General features: G+C 34.7%; 1 protein-coding gene across 1 annotated transcript in view; it reads right to left on the reverse strand.

Moving 5' to 3' along the window:
- NEDD4 (neural precursor cell expressed, developmentally down-regulated 4, E3 ubiquitin protein ligase) overlaps window positions 1–11,142 on the reverse strand; it is a 55,333-nt gene that overhangs the window by 9,084 nt on the left and 35,107 nt on the right. The window contains exons 10-22 of the mRNA XM_009323418.1: window positions 11,073–11,142; window positions 10,353–10,470; window positions 10,061–10,228; window positions 8,170–8,235; window positions 7,404–7,523; window positions 6,757–6,963; window positions 5,598–5,675; window positions 5,308–5,362; window positions 5,161–5,219; window positions 4,146–4,211; window positions 1,578–1,807; window positions 847–968; window positions 677–747 (exon numbers count right to left, since the gene is read on the reverse strand). Of these exons, the coding sequence (XP_009321693.1) occupies window positions 677–747; window positions 847–968; window positions 1,578–1,807; window positions 4,146–4,211; window positions 5,161–5,219; window positions 5,308–5,362; window positions 5,598–5,675; window positions 6,757–6,963; window positions 7,404–7,523; window positions 8,170–8,235; window positions 10,061–10,228; window positions 10,353–10,470; window positions 11,073–11,142 (1,430 nt within the window). The remainder of the gene's footprint in view (window positions 1–676; window positions 748–846; window positions 969–1,577; window positions 1,808–4,145; window positions 4,212–5,160; window positions 5,220–5,307; window positions 5,363–5,597; window positions 5,676–6,756; window positions 6,964–7,403; window positions 7,524–8,169; window positions 8,236–10,060; window positions 10,229–10,352; window positions 10,471–11,072) is intronic.

Consider the following 11,142-nt stretch of genomic DNA (forward strand, 5'->3'; position numbering starts at 1 on the left):
TGCTCCCCCCCCCCACCAACAATTTTGTTGTTTTGTGGTGGGGGGGGGGGGGGGGGTGGGAATCAGGACACATCTATAAATCTGTTACTCAGAAACAGACAGGAACTATATTCTGTATTCTTACAGGACAGCAAAACCAGTAATAGATTAAAGAGACTGAATAAAAATCACTCTGCCCACAACTACTCTAAATAAGAATCATTATCAGGGAAACAAACAAACAAACAAGAAAATTGCAAGAAGCATGTTTTCCTCTGTAAATGTTACATTGTATCACTCATTAATATTTTCAGTCTCTGAAAGTATAAGAATACATTTCTTTTTAATAATCGAAAGACACAAACTAATTTAAAAAACAGGCCAAGACAGGGATCCCAAAGATAGTTTATATTTAATTTTAAGAACCTTAGCGTCTAAAAATATTTTAAGAAAACATCATAGAAAGTTTAGAGTCAAGTTTTCAATACAGCTTAACTGACTTAAACCAGAGTCTAGGTGTCTCTGATTTTCATTGGAAGTTTTAATTCCCATACATCTTACAGACTTATAAAGGATGCAGCCTAAAATTTCTTTGAATTATGCACTTTCAACCTTCACAATGTCATTAAAGATATATATAAAAAAAAATTAATATGTGCCTGAAACCCTAACATACATGATAAAGCAAATTACATACCACAGACTCCATATCATGAAGCGTTATTGGTTTTTGGAGCATCATCTTGTAAAAAGGACGAATAAAAAAGGCTTTAAAGAAGAACAAATAAATTGAACAGTATGTAACTTAAAATTCAAAATATGCACAATATTAACCTAAATATCATATTACATAAAATAAATACTAACCATCCAGAAGTTTGCCATGGTAAACAGCCATTCCAGCTACACGACCTATAAACTTGAAATAAGAGAGATGATCTTCATTGCAAAGTCCAGAGTTTGGATTGATCTGCAGAGTATAGTTATCTCTGAAGTTGAGAGAGGGAGCAGGGAAGAGAAAGAAAAACAAAATGTTGTACTATTGGAACAGTCCCACATTTGAAGATCTGAAAGACATCACTGGTTAAATCAGGTATTACTTTTCATGAAGTTGAAAAAATAATCATATTTGGATTAATAAATCACTAATCTAATATTAAACAATACTCAATAGAAGATTCTATTAGCATAGCAGAAATAACAGTTTTGAAACACCACGAACTACCTTTGTAAGTCAGAGATATGCCAAAGAGAAGGGCTTAACTCCTATTAAAGTAGTTAGAATAACATTCTCCGCATTATTTGTTAAATACTGCCTCTTCTGTAAGTAGTAGATGGTTGCAAGCGTATGCTTGTCTATGCAAAGATGACATGGCTTATGTTAGACTGCTGAAAAAAATAATACAGGTATTGTCTCCACATTATTGTTCTGTCAAACAAAGAACTAGGTGCACAAAGTTGCAATTATTAACAACTAAACCCTCCTATACAGTTTGGGGCGGGGGGGCAGTAATTCCATTCTTAAATTACGTATGAGAAATACAATTGATCTGCTTTCCCTAACTAGTCTTCATGTCTTCCAGACCTGTATTACTTACGTAGCTGAGTATTCGAACAATCCATAATAAGGATTAAACATTTCTTTAGAAAGAAGGAAGAACCATTCCCTGGCCACTCCTCCATAGTCTAAACCTTTTTCACCATCAAATTCAATCCAAAGTCTTGCTTTAAGGAAATCTGCTCTCTTTACAGCTATAATTCTTCTATAAGAATCTTCAAGGATTGTTGTGCGATGAATTTTCATTTCAAATCTATTTGGAATATCACTCTAAAAAAAAAAAAAAGAAATATATATATACATTAAAAAACCCCAGAATAATAGAAAAAAACCCAGCATCTTTTAGTCTTGTAGAGTACGCAGATTTTGTAAACAGACAAAGAATGGCACACAAATACTTTTCTTAAATAATTTGGAAACATAACACAATATGATTGACAAGAGGCTCTATTTACATACAATTCAACTAGCATGGAAAGTTTCAGATGCTAAGTTCTATTTCATACCAAGAAAATAGGGTTAAAATAAGTTCTTAGTAGTAACAGCATATGCTCAGTTGTTCTGCATGCAGCAAGGCATGGAATCTTTTTTAACACTGAAAATCCATCATATTATATGCTTGATTTTAAAAACAAAAACAAAAACACCTCGGAGTTTATAAATAAAATTATTTTGCAACAATTTTACCTGACTTATTTCACCTTCTAGTTCAATATTCTAACTATAAGGCTAGGTGTCCCATTCTCTTACTTAAGACATACATGACAAACAAGTATTCCTACAACATTAAAATAAAAATCAGTCCACTTAGAATTTGATGTCACAGGAACAAATCACAAGGTTTATATTTACTATCATGTAGGAAAATACTTAAATAAAAATATCCAAGGAGCTCATATTTGCTGCTGAACTTTCAGAGTAAGCCCCTAATAAACCAGGAATAAAACTTTGCTGAATTAGTAAATCACTATATGAAAACAGAGTATTTTCTTGATTTCACTTGTCTTCAGCCAGTTTATTTCAGCAATTACTTCAGGCAAAATTGAGAAATTCAGTGAAAGTGGGAACAGGAAATTTCAACCCGTGTTGCTCTATGACTAGATTAGGATCATGCAATGAAACTCAATATATGTCAAATTTCAAAAAACTAGTCACACACTGAATAGAAATAATGAATTTTTGAATGCAGAAATATTTAATAAATCAATCTGAAGAGCACATGTTCAGATATGCTTCCTTTTTATTTTCTTATACTCCTTAAATAATCTATCCGAAATGTCCCAAATAAAAAAAAAACCAAAAAACCAACCACCCAGAATGCTGCATTTAAATGTAATGCCTATTTATATCCAACAACAGCTTGATCCAAACTACAAACAAAAAAATAATTACTTGGGGTGGAGGAGCACATTATTTGTCATTTTCCAAGTTGCAAAATACTGTACAATATTATATCTCTAATTTATATGGTGGCTGAAATATACAGGTCTTTTTCATCATTTCAGAAAGCAGTAAATATCCCTAAATTTAAATATATATATATTCATGTTTTTAGTTGCAAATCAAGTTATCAGAAAAAAAAGTTCAAGCAAGAATAAAATCAATTACTAAAAGCAAATGTAGCTGATTAAAATAGTATTCAATAATTAAATCTCAATATAAATCAATCCATTACCCTAATTGTCATATAGGTATTTGTGAATGCTTAAAAGGCAATAGTAACGTATGCTTTAAAATCTACATCTGTACTTAATTCTTAAATTACTACGATTATATTGTGTGGCTGAGCTGTCTATCACTTCTCAGATTAGGATAATGACATTTGAATGAATGCCAAGCTTGTTTGACTAGGAACACAAAAAACGAGGTGCATATATAACTGTGTGCAATTTACACATCAGCTCAAAATGCACAGGTTTCAGAAAAGCTAGAGATAGACTTGGTAGGTAAAAGGTGAAGCACGGGTCTAAACTCAAAGGCTATTATTATATATATCAAATATCTCCCAAGGATAGCAAATTTGATTGCAGTTGTGCAAAGACTCATTGTTATCTGGATATCCAGGCGCTATTTACAGTCTTTTATGCTATGCGTTATAAATATATCTGGCACTGCCACTTCAAACTAGAACTTGCAAATGAGATTCATAAACTTCAGATTTTAAGGCTGTAACAATTTATTACAGTCATCTAGCCTGATAAAGATGACAGTACAGCTTTCTATCTCAACAGTCTAAAATCTATTCTGAGAACTTCTATTTCCATATTCTGAGTTCCAAAAACTATTATATGCTAGATCAGTGATTTCCAAACTTTTCTGTTGCCAGCCTACATCCAGGTTCACAACTGTTTTAACCTTTTAGAATTTCTACTTTTTCAATTAGATTGCTTGCAGTCTTATCACTGCATAAAGTCACAAACCCTGCTATTAGATTAAATGCTAATTGTTACCAAGTCGCTGCTGCACAAATGTATTTGTGATCAGACAGTAAATCTACCTTCATTAAGCAGGTTACAAAGTTCAATTTCCTTTCACTGTAACCTAAGCTTTCCTTTGTTTAGGGGCATAAGTTTCTTAACTTTCTGCTGTATTCCTACTGATTACTAACCTGTTTCTTCAATTTCTTTCTGAAGAACTCATACTTCCGCTTATAGTCCCTGGAGTAAGGCACAGCCTTGGGTGGGGGGGGTAGAAAAAAAGAAAAAGTGCTTGAGATACTCTAACAATAAATGTAATGTAAACTAGTCTATATTTGTGAGACATAGACAATGCATTTAAGTTCTGAAAAAACAGGAATACATGTTTTACTAAGCATCAGCGAAGACTTTCAATTTATAAATATATGGACAGTTCAAAACATCTGGAATGAAAAGTACTTCTTTGTTCAGATCATTTGTTCTGATCAGTTCCATAGAATTTATCCTGTACTTTACTATTAGCTGATGTGACTGACGAAGCTCACTGACTGGCCCAGATCAAAGTGACCAAAATGCCTTTGGTGACTTACATAACGCATAGTCCTTCCTTGCTGTATCATGACAGACCTGGCTACAAACACCTCTGTTTTCCATGGACAGAGAAGGTTGTTTACATATGTGGGCTATTAATAAACACAGGTATCAGTTGAACACTAAAACCCATCTATAATTATAATATGTACCGTCTTCGCAATTAGTCCTGGTAATTTTGCACTTCAGATTAAGTATCAAGGCTAGATAATTATTTTTCAGTTGGAAATGAATTTCATTCTTTTAAAAGTAATTTTTTCTTTTTTTTTTTTCCTTCCTCACCCCCCTCCCCCTTTTTTTTTTTTCCAAGTTTACTTCATTATTTTAGACACTGTGGATAAAAAAAATAAAGTTTCTTACCCACTTCAAATCCCCTCCCAGTCTATAAGGAAACTTTCTTACAGCTATGGGAACTGAGTTTTCTTTCTGGCATTTAAAGACCATTTCCACAGAAAGCTTTCTAAACAGTCTTTAAACAGAAATAAAAATGCCTTGTTCAAACACCCCAGAAGTTTCATCTTCTAGACTGAGTACCCGATAAAATGACAAGAATTTGTTTGGATTCTATTAATAATATTCTTGAAAAATACATAAAGCTACATAAGAAAAGCTTACTGGTCCAGTTATTGCCACATTCTGCAATCGAGGATCCTCCCATTGTGTTTTCTTTGTATCTGCAAGACATTTCTAATTAGTTCCATTAATTTAGATAATGTTCAGAAACAAAAATATGATTGGGGGAGAATACTATACTGTACATACTGTGGTTTATGAAAAATATTCTTCCATCGGTGTGAGTTCTCTCTTCCCACCCTGGCTGTAAGAAGGAAACACTTTTATTATGAATTTCTGACCGTATAGTTTGCATAGAACTCAACGTGATCTGCAGTTGGGGGCATTCCCCCTCTCCATCTACTCTCAGCACTGGAATTTAAAATAGATTATTTTTTGTATGAAAAAAGCAGGCTGCATTTTCTCATGTGCAAGTTTACTTAAATTAGCACTATCAAAATTGTTGTATCTGCAAAACAAGTATAAAGCGGTTTACTTACTGGTAACGGGCCCAGGTCTACTGGATCTAGGGAAGTCTTTCTCCTCAGATGAGCAGAAATTTTCAGTCTTGGATCTTCCTTTGAAAACAAAACAAGCAGCATGTTAAAATCCTTTTGTTGTTTTGTATTGCTTTTAATTCTTTCCTCTTTATTAATGACTGTGTAAAGAATATGCCTAGTACCAACTAGATAATTGTTGTATATTCTGCAGCCGATTAGTTCCTTGGGGATTCTCAGTCCTCCAGTAGTTTACAATCATCTTCTAATGACCTCTCACTTTATTTTTTTTATATATATATTTATATATATATATATATATAGATATAAAATCCCTCATTCAACTCAGCTTTAGTGTAATTGAGTCGAGTTAATCTTTCCACATGGTTTCTGGCACACCGTGTGCTCCTTGGGTTTGGTGGTTGGTTTTTATTGTTGGTTGGTTGGTTTGGGTTTTTTTTGGGGGTAGGGGGAAGGTGTTGGTGTTAAATGAGGTCTTTCCATAATCCTGAAGAAATGAATATTCATTTTGAATCAATTTAATGCATTCTCTGTTTCTCTTTCACCTGACAGTAATACTGACCTACTCTTTAAATGCTTAAGTCCATCTATTAGCACTGCCTAGTGGTGTGCAGTGCCACTCTGTGTAACTGTAGCTGTACAACTCCCTCATCCATATTGTAGCTGCACCTGGCCTGCTTTCTTAAGAATTCACAGAAATTTGTGTTGTGCACTGTACCATATGACAAATTCAAAGTAATGAAGTAATTCAAAGTACCTTCCTGTTGAAGGTAAGTTTACAAAACTGATTTCTGTTAATGGTGCATATAAGCTATCACAGTTTTACAGCTATGACAGAAGTGTCATTTAGGAGATGCTTTACATCTGCGAAACAGATTCCTATATACATCAGTGTTTTCCTCCTTCCAAGCTAAACTTTCAAGTACCAATACAGTTTGTAAAGTTCATATTTGTAAAGTTCATAATGTTCTACTCATGATAGGTATTTTAAATGACTTTGCATTTTTATTACACATGCTCCTTAACAGACATGACACAGCTATCTTGGCACTGAAGAAATCTACAGAAGCTTGCTGAAAGCAGCAAAGCTTTGACTTGAGAGGAACTAGAATTTCAGTCCATGAGAGCAGTTTTCCATTACCCATGTTGTAGTTTTGGTATTGTGGTCAATAAAGAATGGTCTCCCATTGGGTGCATGTCGGACTTCCCAGCCTTTAGGGAGAAATCCTTGCTCCATTTCAGGCTGCTGCTGAGAAGACTGTTGTGATGAATCACTTGATGTTGCTTGTGGTTGTCTTCCTATAGAAATACTTTGCGCAGCTGACAACTGACCTGTTTCCGTAGCAATCTATGGTAAATGACACACACACACACAAAAAAAATCAAAGCCCTGTAGAGCAATATATTTTTTCTATTAACATATTTTTTTGACTCATGAAAGCAGTTTCATAAAGCAAGTGCCAGACAGTACATAGATTTGTTTAGTCTAATATCAACAACATTGACTAACAATCACTGATTATGCTACTGAGGTTAAAAGAAGTCTTTCAGGCTTCTCAGTCAGCTATCACTCTCCAGAAGGCTTTCTTAACAGTAGAGTGACTTGCCATAAATATTACTGTTCCTAACTCTCATTGCATTCTCTCAAGATATTTTACGTAGTGCTTTACCAGTTTGTGCCTTTCGCATGTTCTATTTCAAAGAGGTCTCTAAACTTTACTTCTATTATTTGAGATGTTTAAAAGGTTAAATTAATAAAAACATTAATAATTAGAAGATAGACAGCACCTGTACAACTGGCTTTATCCACGTAGTGGTTCTAGAATTGTGATCTATATAATATGACCTCCCTTTTTCATCTTGTCGTTCTTCCCAGCCTGGGGGTAATCCAGATGAAGTAGGCAGTAACTAAATATTAGTGGTAACAGAAAAAAAACAGTTAAGAAAACTATGAAACTGACTGTGAAAAGGCTTTCCTCTGTCAAATTAAAACCACAAAACAAAACTATAATCCAGAAGGTTCATGATTTTCACAAACTGAATAGAAAAGCAGTATTTAAGTCCTTACTGAATAGTATGATGTGACTTTTTTTTTTTTTAATTCAATCTCCTCATCTAAAAGGATTCATTTATATACCTGGTTTAGGCATGGCTGATCCAGCCTAGTACTTCTGCCTATGAGCTCATAGTTTGCACTGTCACCATGAAAACATAATGTAAGGATGGTGGTACAGCTTTTAATTATAAAAGCAAACAATTTGAAAAATAAACCTCATATCTTCATGGGAAGACTACTTCCTTCTGCGGGCTCTATTCATGCATTAAGCTAATGTTAAACCAAAAACACAAAGTTGGAACACTAAAGCTTTACAACTGAACTCCAATTTTGCTAGACTCATAATTGCAATTTTGTCAGGATGGCTGCCAGAAGCAGAAGGCCAAACCTCATCTAAAATGTCAGCACATAATACATAGTTAAAAAAAAAGTTTTACATGAAGAAAATCCTTCAGCTTCTCTGCCACACAAGCCTGTGTTTTTTGGAAAATGACGTACCACTGGATGTGCAGGCTGCTCTTCAACTCTGTATGTTTGCAGACTACCTCTTCTGCTGGAATGGTTCTTGAAGTAGTGAAGAGGAATGACATTATTAGCTATTATTGCAGCTTTAAGGATGGCAGCAAACAGTCAACAATGGTTATCACACTTTAAGCTATTACAGATTTCATCTTGAACAAAATGTCTTACTTGTTTTGAAACATCGATTTAATATAGTATTTTTGAAACTACTGTTTTAACACTGCTAGAAACATTAAGTTCACAGTGTCTATTACAACCTTAAAACAGAATAATAGAGAGGCTTGTGAAAGTTCTGAAAACCCTAACAATAGATGTTTTGGCACATAAAACATTAGTTAATTGCAACCAGTTACATTACAATTGAATTTACAGTATAGAACTTACTGCGTTATCTTGTCAGTAGACTAAAGCCTGTGATATATCAGATCTAACACAACTTTTCAGAGAGTAGCTTAAGTTAGTAATGACAAGATACGAGAGTCTGAGACATCCAATTTGAGAAGATCAATCAAAAGATTCAATCCCTGGACTTTGCATAAGCATCCACCTTTCTGCCTAGAGCCATATTTAGATGTCATCTGCTACAACTAAGCAACTGTATTTCATCTTGCTCCAGAATTTCCCCCATTATTTGAAGGATTTTTCCCTATCTAGTACCCTTTTAGAATACTTCAAAGAAAAAGCATGATTAAGTTTTTTAATATTTTTGGAAGGGTGATGGAGGTGAAGAGAGGCAAGACTGTCAATTCTAGCCAGCTCTTGCGAAAAATTTGAACATCTGCCTCTTCCTTTGCTTAGGCCACCCAAGCAAGCTGAAATAAGTTTTCTTGCTATCCATAGGATTCTGAATAGCAGAGATGAAGTAAAGTCTTGTTACTCTCACTTTGCTGTTTCCAGCAACACTAGCGATGCCTTTGTACAAACTTAGAAAAAAATAGTAAATTCCAAATTTACATTTGGAATGGCATTCTCAGCATCACAAAAGCTAATTATTTTATTTAAATACCAAAATCTTACAGACTAGATGGTCTGGGTCGCCTCTATAGGCTTTCCTCAATGGACAGTGGATTTCTCAAGTCATATATCAGGTTACAAGGCTGTTTGTGGAGCTCGGGTTTCACAAGACAGCTGAGCTTATTTAATTGCTTGCTACCACCAAAAAGGTAAGTCTCACTCCTGGCTATGTACTCTGCTGCTGCTTCCCCTTTGCCACCATAGTATTTGTCAGACAACCTAGCATGCTGTTTCAGCTTGCTAAAACTGCAAAAAAAACAGAGTTGGGGGAAAAAGAGAATAGTTTTCTGCTGGGTTAGCAAGCTGAACAGACTCACTGAGAGGTCAGACAAGTTTTGTAACTGGCCCAAGGGCTGTGGAACTGTATGAGTGAGGTCCCTTTTTCACTGCTATGGAGTCACCAGGTTTACTCAGCCCAATCATAAAACCTTATCCCAATATTCACAATGAAAAATGAGTTCTCTTAAAACTTGTCCTAGTGGAAAAAGTAACCAATATAGCACAACTCCCTTAAAAATAAGCTTTCAGGATACAGACAGCTTCCTTCATCTGTAGTTTCAGCAGCACTCAGTACGACACTAGAATAAGAGGTAGATGTACAGACGGAAAAATAGTTCATGCAAGTCTGTTTCAATCTCAGGCAGAAATTCATATAAGCAAAGTGGGGAAGAATAAAATGTTTGCATAGATGGAGTTCTACAGTAAAAAGATTAAATTCTCTGCATTTGAGATGAAATTAAAAATGTAATTGTTAATATGAAGTATTTATGGATCTAATTCTATCAGTAGTAACATTTTGTGCAAAATATTATAGGTATTTCTGTACATTAGAACAATGACAAAAATAACTTACAGTGTAGGTTGCTGACTGGCCAGTAGCTGAACTTCCAGAGGTAGTAAGTCTGGTATTCAATTCTTCTGCAAGATGAGTCTGTATATCGCAATTACTCTGAGAGAGAGGTATTTGAAGGTTCTGATTGCTATACATTGTTGCCTCATCTTCAGTTATAATTTCCCAGCTCTTTAAAAAGAAAATAAAGAAAAAACATTTTAAAAAAAAGTAGTTCCAAGTTACAAATAGCTAAGCTTTTTGACTACATTAAAAAGTTACTTGCATTTCAGAAACACTTAAAGATTGTTTTTACCTCAGGGGAATCTCTGTTGTCTGTATTTTCCGTATCCTCTGATATCTGTCGCCGATGAGTGAACACATGCTGGGCCTCCAACTGCACACTACCAATATCTGCAACAGCTACATTGTCCCTATTGCGGGCAGGGGGGGAAGTCAGCATACAGTAGCCATATTTTATCTTTCAACAGTAAGCTAGGCTAACAGCAAAAACATACATTATAGTCATTTTGGCAGAAGAAAAAGAAACAGTCACGAGCTATAAAAACTAATGTAAACTGTTTAAAAAGAATAAGCATTCATGTCAACATGAAGTGTAAGTTAAACTAAAGAACCAGAAAGCATTCCAGGTATTATTTTTGTAATTCACATGCTGGGGGGGGGGATCTGAAAAAAAACCCCAAAGTAAATAATTTAATGCAGTTCCTTCTGGGAAGGAGGAACCAGGCTCAGAGCTGGAAAATAATTTCCCTTCCATTACTATAGTTATTATCTCTTGCAATTGCAACCAGTTTCTATTTGAATGCGTACTTCCAGAGAACAGGAGGAGTACCATGCAGTTAAAATGACCACTAGCCAGTGACCATTACACATGGACTTGAAGGTTAAGCTATGGAAAGCTCTCTATTAATTCTTAAGCTGTTCACTTTCTAGTTCTCCTTGCTTTTAACGTAACTAGAGTGAACTAGTTACACTAGTTAATACAAGACTTGAATTTTCAGGCCAAAAGACATACTGAGCAGTTGGTCTTTTCCACTGTGTTCTTCTGAATTCATGATTGACATAGTAGGTCCTGCCGAGGATGT

Source organism: Pygoscelis adeliae, unplaced genomic scaffold, assembly GCF_000699105.1.
Source record: "Pygoscelis adeliae isolate BGI_AS28 unplaced genomic scaffold, ASM69910v1 Scaffold545, whole genome shotgun sequence".
Taxonomy (NCBI): domain Eukaryota; kingdom Metazoa; phylum Chordata; class Aves; order Sphenisciformes; family Spheniscidae; genus Pygoscelis; species Pygoscelis adeliae.